The 17,619-nt window shown below is 39.0% G+C and overlaps 1 protein-coding gene across 1 annotated transcript in view; it reads left to right on the top strand.

Moving 5' to 3' along the window:
- LOC145787193 (adipocyte enhancer-binding protein 1-like) overlaps positions 1-17,227 on the top strand; it is a 34,224-nt gene extending 16,997 nt beyond the window's left edge. The window contains exons 2-6 of the mRNA XM_082598917.1: positions 6,456-6,620; positions 7,432-7,476; positions 10,344-10,502; positions 11,592-11,761; positions 15,994-17,227. Of these exons, the coding sequence (XP_082455043.1) occupies positions 6,456-6,620; positions 7,432-7,476; positions 10,344-10,502; positions 11,592-11,761; positions 15,994-16,131 (677 nt within the window). The 3' untranslated portion in view covers positions 16,132-17,227. The remainder of the gene's footprint in view (positions 1-6,455; positions 6,621-7,431; positions 7,477-10,343; positions 10,503-11,591; positions 11,762-15,993) is intronic.
- The last annotated feature ends 392 nt before the right edge of the window (positions 17,228-17,619 follow it).

Below are 17,619 nucleotides of genomic sequence, written 5' to 3'. Positions count from 1 at the left end.
TGAATCAATGCAAAAACGATTGGTTTGTTGTCTAGTTGGATACTGATGAAATTAGTTGTTACATCAATGTTTCTTTCTTTGTATATTTTGCTACTTGTGACTTTCGCAACAGACATAAAACGTGACAAAAGTTTGATTTTCATGTCTTGCGTTGTTTTGCGAAATTTACACAAAGATTTCAATAGTCCCGATCGAGGCAAAAACATGCTTAGGCTACTAGATTTCTTCCCAACATTGGTCACGTGGTGATGGTGTTGGTTTATAAACGAAGAACCGACTGCACGAGACACACTTACTTGTTTCAGCTTTTCGTCGTCCATTCGAAAGATGAAATTGCTGTGCATTTTTGCTTGTTTGCTTTTCTTAGAGAATACTTTCGAGATATACTTGAGAATTCTTTGAGAATACGTACCGAAATTCGGGTACGTATTTTGGGAGGTGCCTTTTTAAAAACATTGCAGATGTTTTGCAAACTTGCAGAAGTAAGTGTATCCATTTATGGTTTAGTAGAATAAGTCAATACAGAAAGAAGTAATAGTACAGCAGTAAATGTAATGCCACATACAAGAAACAGTGTTGCCATCTAAGTTTTTTTTAAATAAACGAGATGAAGCTAAAAAAAAAGACCAGAATATACCAAATTGTACCGGTAGGTTACCAATTATATGCCATGGGTGTTTTTGCCACAATTGACTTTCTAAAAAATAACGCGCTAAAATATTTTTTGAAAATTTTGTAATTTGCGGTGCGGTGCAGTGTCGAAGTTCCAGATAAATTGCGGTGTGCGGATAGGTGATTCAGTTGCGGTGTGCGGATAAAAATTTTGGGTTCGCTGCATCTCTAACATACAATACTGATGACAAATCGCATTACGACACATGAAGCTAAACAAAAAAGATCAGAATAAGCCAAATTGAAGCAGAAATAAACTAAAAAATAAGACGTAAAGTATGTCCAAAAAAAACAAATATAAACCAAAAAATAAAAAATAAACTAAAAAAGTAAACTATAAACCAAATCGAAAAAAAAAAATAAACCAAACGGTTGCAAAATAAACCAGATTTGGTTTTAAAAAGACTAAAATGGCAACACTGACAAGAAGCGCAAAAACTGACGCTGTAGTGACTCGCTAAGACGCAGCTTCATGCTCACAACAGGATTCGAGCAAGCGTCCTCATCATTCGGTTAGAAAGAAATATGGGGTTCCGCGGATGAATGTAAAAATATCAACCGATTCCTAAGCAGTCAACTTTTCATGTATTTTCGAATCAGTAGGCTTATGATGTAATTTTTTTGTAGGTTTAGTATTCGACGTTCTTGTCTCTTGTAATTAGTTTATATGTGAATTCGCCATTTGCGTATGAGACTCAATTACTAGCTTGGAATCTTTTGGTTTTTTCTTTGGAGATCGCACCAATAATTATGTTATTGCATCACTCCTGAATTTATTTTCGATTGATTTAGCTTTTCTAGTAAGTTATTGGTTTTTGGTATAGGTAGCTGCCATAAAACATTCACTTGCTGCCTTTGAGTTATATCAAACTCTTTTGTAAGATCTGTTATTTTTTCTCTCAAAAACGAATAAAAAATATAAAGCGTTTAGTGAAACGTTCCTTTTCACTGAAATTACACTTACATAACATTTGTTGACGTTATTTTACCATAATACAGGCAGTGCAATTTGGTTGTCAAAAAAGAAAGAATAAGAATTGTTGTGAGTGTCATGTTTTGAATTGATTCTGTGTTACATGTTGTTACAAACATATCGTCGTTTCGGGCCGGTTGTAATGTTTTTTCTCTGATTTTCACGTTACATAAATATTGCGTAAATATTCGTCTTGGCAACGTCATCTTTAGACTTCCTACATTTGTTGCCAGAGTGGCGGCGTTTAAAGCTCTGTCGATACGAATCATCGTGAAATCTATAAGCAATTCAAAGAGTTCCATAGTTGCAGTTTTGCTAAGACGAAAATGTTGGCAAAATTGCTTGTCGTTATGTTCAGCAAAAAGATTTGCACGATCGCGAACAGGCTTTTCAATGTGGATTTCTACATACTCTTCATCAAAGAATTGCCTAAAAGAAATGACAACCATCGTTGCAAACTTGTGAGAAAACGAAAGCACAGCTATATACAATCCTATCAGGGCCGTAGCCAGACCGCAGAGCAAGGGGGGGGGGCAACTTTTCGTTAGGGGGGGCCGAAAAAATTTGAATGATATTGGCATTTTAACCTCTTAAACACCGGTACCAACAAAAATTGCAATATGTCAGTTTAGTGTTAAGACCAGTAGCGTAGCCAGGAATTTTGAAAGGAGAGGTTTTGACGACCGGCGGGCGAAGCCCGACGGCGTGTTCGCCTAAGACGACACCCAGCGACGGGGGGTCTGGGAGGCCTCCCCCAGAAAATTTTGAAAAATTACTTTTAATTTGGTGCATTCTGAATGCATTTTCAACAAAAATGTGGGTATGAATATTCCTGTAAAATTGTGCTGTCAGGTGGCATAGCAAAAGGATAAGATCATGTTTTCTTCAGCATTTTTCGGAAATAAAGCTAAGTCTCTATGTTTTCTTGTTGCTAATTCCTGGCTGAGATGTTTAAATGTTAGGTATTGGCACAACTCGCTCTTTTAATGCAGTTTTGTTTAAAATTAGGCAAATTTTTTTAGACTGAAAGCATCATGCTCAAGCATAAAGAGACTGAAAGCATCATTCTCAATATCGTGACGTCACACGCGTGCCAAAAGGGGGGGGTTGTAACCCCCCCCCTTTGGCTACGCCACTGGTTAAGACCAACACTGGTCTCTTATCACGGCAACCATATTACAATGACCAACATAACAAAGCAATTGTTGACTTGTTGTATAAATAGCGGTACTTGTTACGAGCAAAAACTTTAACTGGCTCGAAGAAGCTAGTGCCGAGGATTTTGATATATATGATTACATTCCGCCTATACAACCGTGAGCTAGTCTATTGCAATTGCAGTCGCGGATGTTTGGATGCAAGCCGTCTCACAAACAAGTCTAAATCGATAGATTTCGATACAGAATGTTCAAAGGCCATAAGCACTAAGTTTGCCTGTCTTGGTTGTAACATGCTCCGTCTAGTGGGAGCGTCAGCCCTTGTTAACACTGAGAATCCACACTCACAAACGGCAGTGCTAGATTCAAATGTAGCAATATCTGCTGCAAGGTTGAACACTTCACAGATCAGAAAACTAGAAACAAAATTTATTTACACTGATTGGATTGAAGAAAAAAAATAAACACTGCTTAACTGCACAAATTTGGTTTATCACTGCACAGATTGGTTATCACTGACCCTTGGAATTAAGTATGGTAAGTAATGGGTATGAATTAAGTATGAATTAAGTATGAATTAAGTATGGTAAGTATTTAAGAATGGTAAGAATTAAGTATAGCCTAATTTGTACCGGTTTGTAGGCCTGCTGGAAATCCATTCCCTCTTTGTTAGGTTATCATTCTTTCCCAAAACATTTTTATTTTACACAGTTTCTGACAATTTTTTTACCAACCTAACACGTGTTGGCCTTGGTTGAATTGAACCTGTTGAGGTTGCCAAAGGAGGAGTTAGGGGGGGGGGGGGGGGGCAAAATTGTTTAATCATCATAGCTGTTAACTAAACAAAACAATTGTAGTTAATTGGGCCAGTTGGAGCTGTGCAACGGGAAAATGGGCAAAATCATTATAATTGCAGCTGTTGCTCAAGAATGTTGGGATTTTGCCAGGGGGGCGAAATTTTTTTCAGGGGGGGCGAGGCGCCTGAATCCTATACTACGCAAGTATCAAGCCAAAACCTGTGTCAATATAAGTCGAGATTCTGCATCGCAAATAAGCTTCTCCTATAAGCCTGACTTACGCATAAGCCTGACTTCTTTTGCGACCCAAATCTGAATTCCGCCTTAATTTTGCACAGAGTTGTCTTCAATAACTATTGTTCTGCAAGATTGATTTGTAAATTAGTACTGATAAAACTAATTTTTGTTGAATTTCGATGTTCAGTAAATGACCAGGTGCGCAGTGCTTGTTTAATGTTGAATTACGAGGTCATATAGAGTGATGACTTCATTCAAGCTTTTACAGTTTTGCAGTTTTAAAGAGAACGATCGCCCCAATAGTTCAGTTCAATTTATTGTTTGCTGGTGATAAACAAACAAAAAGTACATACAAATTGAGTGTCTATCAGCACAACAGGATGGCAACGAAAGACCTGTAAGGTCATCTATGTCAGCTGCCACCATAGCCTGTTGCAGGTAACACAATAATAAAAAAACAAACAAACAAAAAACAAATAATCACAATAAAACAAAAGCTCCCTCTAATAGCTCCCTTCCCTGGATACGCCACTGACCAACATTCGGAAGCTGTACATGACGAGGATGATAAAATAACTTATCCAACAACAATGTTCAGTAAAATAGAATAGTTCCAAACAAGTATTAAATTGTTTTTTATCTCAACGAAAATAAATTTGTTTATTTTCAGCTTTCTTTACACAGATAGATGAACAATACCAGCAAGCAGATGCAACTACCGGAGAGCTGCAGTTTCCATGTTGTACCTCAGGGTGGTCCTAACCCTGGCACGCGGGCCGCATGCGGCCCGCGTGAAGCTTTTGTGCGGCCGCGAACACTTAGTGCATATCGGAATTATCAGTGCTAAATCCAAGGTTTAAAAATACACCTACGTTTTATAAATACATTACATTCGCCACAACCCTAAATAAGTCGCGCATAATCGGGTCAATAGGTAACTATGAGGGAACAATGTCGGTTTGTGACGACATAAACGTGCGTTGATATTTTGCTTTTGTTGCTAGCACTTTCTCCGTTATGAAGCAATTGAAACGCGACACAAGGAACAGAATGGCCGATGAAACCCTGGATGCCTGCTTACGTCTGTCGACCACTGAATTTAAGCCAGAGATCGACACTATATGCAAAAGCAAAAAACAATAAATTGTTTTGGTTTGCTAATTTGTTGACGTGTTATGTATCGTATCTTTTTTACTAGCTGAAAATCACTTTTTGAGTCGCAAGCAGAGATTAAAAAGTGAGTTAGGCGTGCAGCAAAACATTAGGTCGATCAGAACAGCAAACTCAGTCCTTTCATTGCAACTGTATTTTGTCAGCGACAACGTTTGTTAATGTTCATAGCCTGCGAACAGTAAGAATGTAGCTAAAACAGATCGAAATCTATAGAAAAGAAGTTCAAAATCGCAACCTAGTTAACTTTTTATTTAACAACGTTTCTACTTTCAGCAACGTGTTATCATTTCTCACTATGCGGCTTGTGAAATTTTTCTCAGACCCTAATGTGGCCCTTCATGTTCGCAGTCTTGGACCACCCTGTTGTTACCTTGTATAAGCGTAAAAGACTACATGTGAGCAATCGATGTTTCGAGCTAAAAGTTCTAGCAGGCTTATGATACGCAAGTAAAGTGTCAAGTTAACTAGGTATAAAACCATGCAAACCCTTCTATACAAATACATAGACACATTTTGAAACGTTTTTATTTTGTGGAAGACAATACAAGGGACCGATGAACCAACTTTACCTACAGGAGTAATATTGTCATGTTTACGTGTTAAAGTAATTAACCAAGCAGCAGCATTCTGAACACTTTAAACAGATTGCACGAGGTGTCATGTCATCACCGACATGCTCTGTTCACAAATACAGTAGATGAAGTGTTTGTAGTTTTTGCAACAGTAAAATCAAATGTCTAACTGTTCATTTTTCTCCACGTGTAGTTGAACTATGTTATACAAGATGAACTATGTCAACAAGTTATTTCCTGACGAAGGCGCAGTCATGGACGAAAAAAGTAAAGCTAGTAATTTTTTTATTTGTTGCCCTTATGATGAAAAACATTGTGGTAAGAAGCTTTTCAGTGAATTTCCTCACAGTTGCTTCAAAAATTCCTAAAACACAACTTTATTTCACCAACACCTTTCCACCACAACTGGACTTCAAAATCTTTTTGTCGAGTTGACATATTGATCTCTAAAATAAAAACGTCTTTCGCTTCAAATAGGCTACCGGGCTTCCAGACCTTGTCTCGTTGCACGTTTCAGTTTTTCCAATTCTGAGAAATTCCTCAATTAACAAGTTTTATTACCAACGGCCTCGAAATTTTTAAGACTGAAATAGCATAACAACAGGCCATCGATTTAATTACTTTAGAGTTTTAGAGTTTTACGTATGGAGTAAAATTTAAGTTAGGTGCCTATCACCTGTTTCATTTACTAAGTGTCGTATGGTGTCGTTCAACAAAATTTATTCTTAAGTTTAATAGTTTATCAAACATTACTTTTGTAATGTTTTGTTTTTCGATAGTGCGTCGTCAAAGTTTCTTTTTAAAACTTTGGCTATGATAACTTTAAAAATTATTTTTTGTTTGGGATTTTTTGGTTTTGCTTTGGCTTTCCAAGGCCAAGTATGTTTTCCATTTGGACAAGAAACTAATAAAGAGCTTCCACAAACTTCCAAAGGACCTCCTGGGCCAGTAAGTCCACAAGGAGATACTGGTCCTCTGGGAAAATGCTCTTGTGATGATGAAATGGAAGCAATGAACAACCGACTTAATGAATTGGAAGGTACTTTCTACATTTAATTTTAATCTAACCTGCAATGTAGTGTGTTGGAAACTACAAAAAACACAAACCTATCTGAGACTAGCATTAAACTGCCTGAATTAAGACTAAATGTAGTCCAAATTAAGCGTAGTCCTTAATGTAGACGTGCAACCGAAATCCAATTTTGGAGTTGGAGAAGACGCAGTGTACAATTGGTGGATGTGTGGTAATCGGTAATAATCAGAAAAAATCTTAATCAAACCAAATATTTCCTGAAAAATAACTTTCCATTAAATGGTTTCAATATTTAACGGAGACTATTTATCACTGGGATTTTATCCAGAGCGATATTTTTCAAGGTGGGCTTTTTTTGCGGATTACATTATTTTACTTAAGGTGAATTTTTCCGGGAATATTTATCAGAAAGGATTTTTTCTTAGTGGATATTTTCCTCTGGATTTTTCCTGGGCGATATTTACTTATATTCAGATATTTTGTCCGAAACCATCTAACTTGCAAATTTTCGTTGCTACTAATACTATAAACTCAATGCAAATTATAATATAGATAGTTTATGTTAATTTAAAGGCAATGCAGAAACATTACGTAGAACCTGAAATGTTTGCTTTTAACTGCATAAGATGGTATTATTGTTTCTCATTTCCAAAATCTACGATTAGGCAGAACACTCTTCAATAATTTTGCTTAGAAAGAGTTGAGAAAGTTAGTTTTTAGTCCTTTTACTTTTACTGTACCATCCAGTATCTTTTTCAAGATAAATAAATTTGTTTAAATTTTGTATCTGAAACTTGTATCCTTGCGTCGTTTTCAGAATTCCGTCGAAGAATGACCATATTATCATCACCAGAAAATAAAAGTGAGTTTTGTCGTGATCTACTATCAAAGTGTTTCCTTGCAGTTCATGATCACTAACAGATTTAAAATCCTTTCAACCTTGACGGGAAATGCATTTTCCGATTCAGATTTGTACATGCTGACTTCTAGCAAACAAGCCCACCCTTCATTTCCGTCGTGTAGTGATTCTCAGTGTGGACTCCATTAATTCCCAGACACGGCACTATTAAATACTAAATATTTCCGCATACTTTTCACACAAATTAGCTTGGTCGCAACGGATTTGTATGGGGCATTTGGTCACGTGACTTAAGAAAATAAGCTAAAAAAGTACAAATTGTTTCACTTTTTGCTAACTTGTTTTCGCTTGCTTTGCTAATCAACTGTTTCAAGGTTTCAACTAGGCTACAGTAGCGAATTTTTCGGGAGGGAGAACAAGTTTTTTAAGAAACTTTTCAATAATTGAAAAATGATGTTAATTTCGTAAATAAAAAAATCTTATACATTAAGTTAGCAAGCTAGAAAAATGTCTCTCTCCTAACTGTCACTACCTTCCTTTGATCAACAAAAATTACTCAAAACGTAGTCAAAAAGTAAATGTTTGAAATACCGATATTTCAGTTTTCCTTAAATAAAAGTCTTAAACTTTCAAAGAAATAGTTTAGACTTGCAAATTTGATTTTATGTAACCTACGTTCGAATCAAATAGCAAAGACTATGAATGTCCTATCAAGGCGGTTGCAAACAGTTCAATTGAAAAATCCTGAACTGAAATCTATCTTTAATTGCAACAGAAAAGTGTTAACATTGCCTGGGTTGGTTACTTTTTTAGGTTCTGAATTAGTCTACTGTTTCATTTTGTAGACGATTACTTGGGTGCATCACCACAAAAATACTCGGGTGGATAAATTTAAGAGCTCTCCACGTTCAAACACATTTGACCAAACAAGATTTTTGATCTAAGCTTCGCCATTCATCTGTTTGAAGTTTCATCGTTTGCTTTCAAAAAAGGTGGCAACATCTTTACGGACAGCCAACATGTTTTCTTACCTCTGGTTTAGAATATTTCACAGATAGTCGTGCATTAAAATATTTTCTTGCAACCGTTTGTGCAAGACAGGCTGACACGATAGGGCACCAGACGCTTTTCAGCTGTTGTCGGTGAAATTATTTTGCATTTTTGAAAGAAAAAAGAAAGAAAATTCCAATTAATTAAAACTCTGCTGAAACACTCTTATTTCGTTGAACAGTACGAAGGAATTAATTGACTTTTTACTATAGTCATATGCAGCTCCTAGAATCATAGCTTGTGCTAGGCAAGCGGATCTTCAACCTAAATCAATGCTTTTCATCCCGTGAGAAGGTACGCACTGGTGCGATGAAAAAAACTGTAATGCCGATGACAACCTTGTGCGGATGAGACGGATGAAAAGTGTGCATGAGTTTTACTTTTCCTGATGTGCAATGGTTGAATGGTTTAAATAAGCATAAGAAAGTATTGTAACCAAAAGCCGTTTGTCTTTGATGCCCTCATACCAGTTTAGTCTTTTCATGTGACTTTTCATCAACTCTGTTGGTTGGAACGTGGCATACGAGAATGAATGTTGTAGTTTTATTTATTGTCGCTCTTCTGTACAGCTGCTAAGGTCTTATAGTGACAGGGCTCATTTTTAATTTCATATCAGGCTTACGATGTCGTCACATTATTACCCAATTTATCCTGACTGCGTTATGCAAGAAAGAAAACAATCGGTACCGTTTATAAACTTTATAAAGTCTTCGGTTTGATCTGACCTGGAATCGACCTCAGATCTACCAGCACCAAAGCCGAAAGCGATAACCACTTGGTCACTGAGATGGTTTCGTTCGTTGGAATAGCGTAACTGTAGCCTATTTGTTTTGCTTTGTCAACTGGCAGGATATTTATTTAACGTAATGGCACATGATCGCATATGTAGGCTCAAAGGTTGATTTGCCGTTTATATTGCCTATAGGGTTGCCAGTTCCGCGGTTTCCCTGCGGTATTGGGATAATTTTGATTCGAAATTATCAGTAAAACTTAGCAGTTGCCGATTTTATTGCTAGTTTTGCTTTTTGAGCTTGTTTTACGAATTAGCTAGATTTATAATTTACTGTAGAAGTGTGCTACTTATTCAACGTTGCATTACAAAAGAGGGTATAGCTTTTTTGAAATACGTTTGCGAGTTTGGTCCAAGTGATTAATGATGTTTTACCGTGAAAAACACGCTGAATTTGGGGTCGGAACTCTTGATGGATCATAAAAGTTCTTGTGCAAAATCCCTCCACCTACTATGGCTGAAAGAGATTTAGTGCACTGGTTGTCAAAACGAGAAAAAAGGGTTGTATTTTTTATCGGTATTTTTTGTAAATAATTCTCTTGTATCATGGTCTATCTAATCCGACAGATATATTTGGGCACACCTCCTCTTATTATTATAATCTCTTTATGTAGCCTATAATAACGTTAGTTGTTGTTATTGATTAAACAAAATTTCTTTCATGTTTGTTAAGGTGCCTTAGGTTTAGGCCAACAGTATTTACTGAGAGCAGTGAGGAGTTAAGTAAATTGAATTTCAAAATCAGTTTAAGTGCAAAATTTTAATGAACAAAACTTTTCATTGTGTTTTCACAAATGGGAAAAACAAGTCGCTACAAACTAACTCTGGTTGGTTTGTGCGGATGATTTTTTTTACAAAACAGCAAAATTATTTATAAAGTACGAGCCGTGCTTTTAGATTGAAAGTATTGCTGGCCTGTGATAATCAATTGCCGAAAGAAAAGATAGTAGGCTACTAGAAAGTTTGCATTACATTGATGTGTTGATAACTTAGTGATTGAATGACCTGATTTCATTTGTCCTATCTGCAGTTTCATCTTGTTCGGTTGGGTTGAAAGATAGAAGAGTTGCTGATGAAGACTTGACAGCTTCGTCTTCTCATAATCATGCACTTGGACCCCAGTATGGAAGATTAGACAATCAACCAGGAAGTAATCATTTGGGCAGCTGGGTTGGTGGGCCACGGAATCGTGAGCGCAAATAGTTTCTCTGAATACTACAATATAATAAATTGCTACTAATTGCCGTACAGCTTGGCTCAAAATTAGCCTATTTCAAATGAAACATCATCGTTTAATTCCAGCAAGCGATCCGAATTAAAGCTGTGGTTCAACACTTTTAGTTGATTATTTTAAATAGTTGCATTGGACTTTATCGGCAGTGTGCTTGACTAGTGAAATTTTTTGCGCAACGCTCAGAACGATACCGATACGCACCTATTGAATCTGCTTAGGTAATATTCATCAAGTTATAATCCTGGGCTTGCAGAGAAAACACTTTTCGGAAAAACGTATATTTGAAAAATATATTTTGCTCAGTAAGAAAGAAAAAACGAAGCAATTTTTCTATACTAGCCTATTCTTTACACTAGTTTACACAATTTTTCCGCTATAAACTTTGAAAACTGATTTCGAGTAATTTTGGGGTGCTGAATCCAAATCTAACCTCAGATTTTTTCTATAACGTCAGGTTTTTGAGATTTGATAACAACAAATTGTTACTTTTGTGAAACGTGAAAGATTTGAAGTTGCGTTTGTCACACATGAACACTGTGCTATATCCAGTAATCCGTGCCATGGGGTGCATAATTATCTGAAATACACACACAAACTACAATTTTGATATCAATTTGTTTTTGGCGCAACATTATTAACAAAGCAGTAATGACAAGACAAAAGTAAGCTAAAAGTATAACTGACTACCCTCTGTCAATGTTTTGCATGAAATTACAAAAATTGAAACTGACCTATGCAATGCTTGTCCAATGTCCAGTAACCTTATTTAAGCTATTTTTGCCTAACTCTAAACTTTCGCTATAGCACTGTATATAGCCTATTGGTGGTAAACGCAATGTCAAATCTTCCAGTTTTGGAAAAAATAAAGTATTTTGTTATCATATCTCAAAAATCCGATGCGATGGTAAAAATCTGAGTTTAAATTCGGATCCAGCATCTAAAAATTACCCCAAATCAGTTTTCAAAATTCAAACCGCAGAAAAATTTTTTTTTGTAGATTAGTGTTATCATGCTTTCGACTATATGCTATTATTTTTTGTGCAGCGAGAAAAGGTGAATGGATACAAGTTGACTTGAAAACTCCAACTCGCCTTTATGCGGTTGTCACTCAGGGTCGTCAGAGGGCGAATCAATGGATACGGACCTTCAAGATATCTCATGGAAACTCCACGAGCAATATGGTTGTTGTACAGGATCCCAGTGGAGCAGACAAGGTTGGAACGCAATTTCAGCAGTTACAAAGTGTAACTATCCTTAATAACCCAAAATGTTTTGATAAATATTTTAGCTTGAGCTTGGTTGGCAATTTGGTCAAGGGTGAAATAATCGAATGCACAATTAGTTTAAAGGATTGGCTCAGAGCGTGGACCTCTCTATAATTGGCATCTGGACTGGAAGCCAAAGTCCAACATGAGGCCTAAACAGGGTTGCCAGCATAGTCTAAAACTAAGTGAATTATAACATCTAACATCTTGGTGTGTAGGTCAAGAATGCAGCTTCTGTCTCTAAAGCTTAATTAAAAAATTATTTTAAATAATAGGAGATGTTCTACTGGTGCAAAAATTATTTTATTGATGCTATACGCTTCTTCTTCGTCGTATGAGCTGTTCTTCCGGACTATATGTTTGGGCATGATGTCATCAGCCACTCGACAGTCTCGTCATCCAGGGCCTTCAGTCCAAGCGTTCCATGTGATGGTTGATGGATTGGGCAGTCATGGACGACATGATCTACTGTCTGGTCTGTGGCGCCACACTCGCATCCCGGTGAGGGAGCCAGGCCCCATCTGCACATATCTGAACGAAAGCGACCGACGCCGGATCGTAGGCGGTTAAGCCGGACCCACGCAAGTCTTGCGAGGGACATTCCCGGAGGGTGGAGATCGACGTCGGGTAGGAAATCATGGAGTCGGGAGGTGTTGTTTTGCCACTCCATGTTCCATGTGTAGTTCGTCCAGTGTGCCGCACTTATTCCAAGATCTTCAACGTTGTTCAGAAGCTGTCGTGCGGCGGCACAAATGGGCGTCTTGATTTCAGTCGCTGCTGTCCTCCAGGTAGGCGCTGGAGTGTACTGTGGAGGAGGTGTTCGGGGTCCAGTGCGCGACGAGCAAGGGAAATCATGGCTCCTTTACGGCGAAGCTCAGCAGGTTGGATGCCTGCAAGGATGGGAAGGCAGTCCGTTGGAGTGGGACGCAGGCATCCAGTCACAGTGCGTAATGCGTCATTGATGGCGGTGTCAATGTGGCGGTGTGAGAGCTGCGGCACCACACTGGTGCGCAGTACTCAGCGGTAGAATGGACGAGGGCCAAGGTAGCTGTGCGAAGGGTTTTCGCATCAGCTCCCCAGCCGGAACCCGCCAGCCGCCTCAAAAGTGCAACGCGCGCAGATAGGTTTTTGCGCAGTGACTCCAGGTGTCGTCGGTACGTGAGTGACCTGTCCAGGGTTACGCCGAGGTAGGTGGGTTCGGCGCAGTAGGGGAGGTGTTCGTCATCGGTGGTAATGTTGATCTCATGTTTTGCTTCCTTGTTGTTTAGATGGAAGGCCGCCGACACTGTCTTTGCCTTGCTGAGCTGTAGCTTCCATTTCTGGAGATATGTTGATATAGTTGACATGTCCTGGCTTAGGTTCCTCTCCATTGACTGCCAATCTCCGGCTGGATGCAGGAGAGCCAGATCGTCTGCGTAAGCATACTTCCTGGAGGTGGTGTCAGGCAGGTCATAGATGTAAATGTTAAAGAGGAGGGGAGCCAAGACAGAGCCCTGAGGGACGCCGTTCCTGAGTGGACGTAGTCTACTTCGTCGGCCGCTACCGGTGGAAAGGGTAAAGCTGCGGTTTTGCACAAGTTCCATAATCATATGGACCATGTGCCTGTCAGGAAGGAGACGGAGTAGTTTGCAGGTAAGGCCGCTGTGCCATACAGTGTCGTAGACAGCCGTGAGATCGACAAACACGGCGCCAGCCTTCTTTTTTGCCGAGAGGCTGTCCTCGATGTCTTGGGTCATCAGAGTGACCTGGTCTACGGTTGATCTTCCGTGGCGAAAGCCGGCTTGTTCCCGAGGGAGCTGATGGTCTATTATCGGTTCGACACTGGCGTAGATAAGTCTTTCGAGTATCTTGAAGGGGATACAGAGCAGAGAGATGGGGCGGTAGCTCTTCGGATCCCCTGGGGGCTTCTTCGGCTTTGGGACTGCAACCACTAGGGCTTTTCTCCAGATTCTTGGGATGCGCAAGTGACGCAAGCAGCAGGAAAGGAAGTCTTTTAACCAGGACCTCATAGAGGGGGGAGCTTGGAGTATTAGTTCCGGGCATAGGTGGTCAAGGCCCGGGGATTTGCCTGGCTTTAGGTGCTGGAGGGCGGAGGCAAATTCTTCTGGGGTAAACTCACCAGAGATGTTGCCCTCGACAGGTGTTGGGACCTTCCAGAGGTCCGTCATTTCCTTGAGGACGGACTTGTCTGATTCACGGTCTCTCGTTCTGTGCACTCCATTTTTCACAAGTTGTGAGGCGATGGCGTTTGCTGAAATGGGGCATTGGCGACGAGAGGCACGTGATCTGCCAGTGAGGTTGTTGAGTGTACTCCATGCTGTGCGGCTGGAGTGCGTGAAGTCGATTGACTCTATGGCTTCTGTCCAGCGCTTCTTCCTCTTTGAATCCAATCTTTCCAGCAGGGCTGTTGCTGAGTTGGTGGTGGCGGTGCCCTGGGGGGAACGGAGGAAGTCGCGGTAGAGCCTGTCGCACTCCACATCCCAGCAAGGTATGTAGTTTTTCCATCGACCTCGCGGGATGGAGTCTTTTGCCGCAGATATAATTGCATCACAGAAGTCCTGGTAGGCTTCATCCACTTTGATGGTGTGTGGGGATGGGAGGTACTGTGTAGCTTCGTTTGTGAGGAAGCTGTAGTATTCCAATCGGCCTTTCTGAAGTTCCATCGCTTGACAGGCTTGCTCGGAATAGGTGTGGCAAGCAAGGGGGCCGTGATTAGCGAGGGTCGGTGTTGAGACCTTGGGAACTTCTCTAGCACACGTTTGTCCGGCTGGCGATCATCGGGGTCATCACTTGCGAAAGCCAGGTCTGGGTTCGTATGCTATGTATGCTATACGCTTGGTCACAGCGGTAAACCATAATCTCTTTGTGGGAAAATTGTAACATAAGATTCCCGAATCCGTTCGTCTGTATGTATCGACCGAAAAAGAAACACTCCTTGAAACGCCTATTCAATAAGTGTATTCCTGTAAAATTAGCCCGCGGCTATCGAAATCGAGATGCAACGCCTTACACCTCTAAAAACTGTCACTACGATACAGATTACTTGGATAAAAGACGGAACTTTTGTCCAGCTAGCAAGCACTAAGCCAACAGTTAAATGTGCGGCCAACTTTCAAACAATCATTTTACGAATGACCAGAATAGATAGCAATATCTCAAACTCACATATGCAGTACTGTGACGCAATAATGAAAGACAATTATGAAGTCATTCAAACAACGCTAATAATATAAAATCAAAAGTAGTAGGAGAATCTTTTGTTATGTTTTACTTTAGCACAAAAGAAACATTTTTACTAAAATTTACAAACTTTCTATTGAGCTATAAGTTTACATACCAAGTTATGTTGCGCATTTGATCTTTTTTAAATTGCAATTCAATGTCACCAGGCGTCATGACAATTTAGATTTAGAAAAATTAGTTTGTTCTTTATTCCAGTTCCTATACAGTGATATCGTTTTGGTTTAGTTATCACTTATATCATCAGTTATTACTATAGAAAATAAATCAATAGCTTTTTTTCCTTGGTCTGAACCTTAAAACATTTGACCAGGCTAACACTCACAATAGTATTTCAATAAGATTTAATTTATGTTATGGAACCGGTTTTCTTCCATTAGAAATCGTCAGCATAACTGAGTCGAAATAAAAATTAGCCTACATCAATAGATGTCAGCACAACTGAGTCGAAATAAGAATTAGCCTACAAAATCAATAGATGTCAGCACAACTGGACCAAAAACAAACGAAAAATTACAAATTAATTAAATAAATAAAATTGTTCATGACCTCCAATCCTCCATATTCATTTCTTTATTTCTGCCTTTTCTTCTCTTCATAGTTTTAGCAAAACAAAAAAATTCCTAATGGAAGAAAACCGGTTCCATAGCATAAATTAAATCTTATTGAAATACTATTGTGAGTGTTAGCCTGGTCAAATGTTTTAAGGTTCAGACCAAGGAAAAAAAGCTATTGATTTATTTTCTTAGTGATATTGCTTTCTGTATTAGGTAGATCGCCCATTTGAGGAAGTGTCATAGTACCAGATCACCTTTTTCAGTTGGTTTTTCCCATTTTTGTTATTACTATAGCATATAATCTCTTTAATTATATCACTTGTAGGCTATTAGTTAGGCCTATTCTATTGCATTTGACTGAATTATAAATTCTATGTTTTTCAGATATTTCAAGGCAACACTGATGCAACTTTTCACGTTTTCAACACCTTCCAGCAACCGATAGTAGGCAGGTACTTCAGACTGATTGTTGATACATGGCATTTTTATCCAGCTCTGCGAATGGAGTATCTAACTTGCTGAACAGAATCTTACTTTCAACAAGAGTGTAACGGGACTTTACTTTGACAATGCTTTACTGACTTTCCAAACCTAAACGAAAGTATTTTTTATCGAAGCGTGAATTTAGCACTACCTTTGTTTGAGGGCAAAAACTTGGAATGTATGCCAGCTACTCAAACATGACAATTCCCTGGAAGACCTGTAAGAAACCGTCAATCAATCAGAACATATTTTGAATGATTACCGTCCAATTGTGATGCCTCTAGCATTTAGCCAGAGAGTTGATCCTTATACTTTCAACTTTGGTAATGACAGAAAAAAAGAGTTGTGACAGGGGTGCGAATCATCGTAATGTATTCCCAAGCCTTAACCCACTAGACCACGCTGGCTATGGCGGAACGTTCACTGATTTTACTTTCTATCAGAAATGTTTGCGTTTTCTCTGTTTTACGTGTAATTTTGTGACTGGTTGAAACGCTGTTCCTGTAACTTTTGATTGGTCCAATGATTCAATGTCTTATCAATTTTTTTATGTTTAAGTGTCCACCACTTTGTAGCCCCCAAAATGACGTTTCATATCCAAATAGTCCACGACGAGTTTAATGCGAAGTGTTCCAACAAAGAATCATGTCTGATTAATGTGGATGTCAATGCTTCGTTTTGTTGTTTTATTACTGCATATCTTATACGCTGATGATTACTGCATTCATGTTTCTCACTCAGAGCAGCCCCAGGGGTTTCGCAACTTACAAAGGGAGCTGCAATAAAATTTGTTTGGGAAGTACTGCTCCTAGGAAACGTTTTAATCTGCATCAGGTTATCTCAAACAGCTGACGTAAAGCCCATTCCAGTGACACAATATGTTGACGCAAACTGAAAAAACGTTTGCATACGTTGACACAACTACAATAATAGCGTTCAATGCGAGCTACGCAAGTGCCCTGGTCTGTTAGTCCTCAGTATCATGACATCACAATACATACAGTAACTTTCAAACAGAGTTGTAATCTCTCCAATGGCCATACCCAGGGCGGCTCGCTAGTGTGTGCTGCGGTGCTGCAAGCACTCCCATGAAAGAGTTTTCACAAAAAGTTTCTCAAATATCTTAGCGTTTCCTCTGCCCAAAATGTATTTTATGTTCTCTGTTCACAGAATTGCTGACTGTTAGAAGTGTAAATTATATTTGGAAACTCTGCGTGCTGTGAAATTTTTGCGCAAGGTTACAACCAAACAGACACTCGATTGTGACGTCGTATAGTCGCGAGTTTTCTTGAATTGCTAATATAAACGAATGGCAAAACGATGTGCTGTTTTAAAACAGCACACGAGCAGAAAGGTGAGTGTTGAGAAAAAAAGGCAGTGTGAAAAGTCGATGTGTGTCTGGCGTGATGGTAGCCTCAAAAGAAGCTTACGGCGCAATAGCGACGCCAGTGTGAAACCGCCTTTACGTTGTAACTAATAAACTGATTAGTAGTTTACAGTGATGTACGCGCGTACAAAAAGTATTGA

This window comes from Aplidium turbinatum, chromosome 18 (genome assembly GCF_918807975.1).
Source record: "Aplidium turbinatum chromosome 18, kaAplTurb1.1, whole genome shotgun sequence".
NCBI lineage: Eukaryota > Metazoa > Chordata > Ascidiacea > Aplousobranchia > Polyclinidae > Aplidium > Aplidium turbinatum.
Note: the sequence above shows the minus strand (reverse complement) of the source record. Positions and strands in the feature narration are given on the sequence as shown.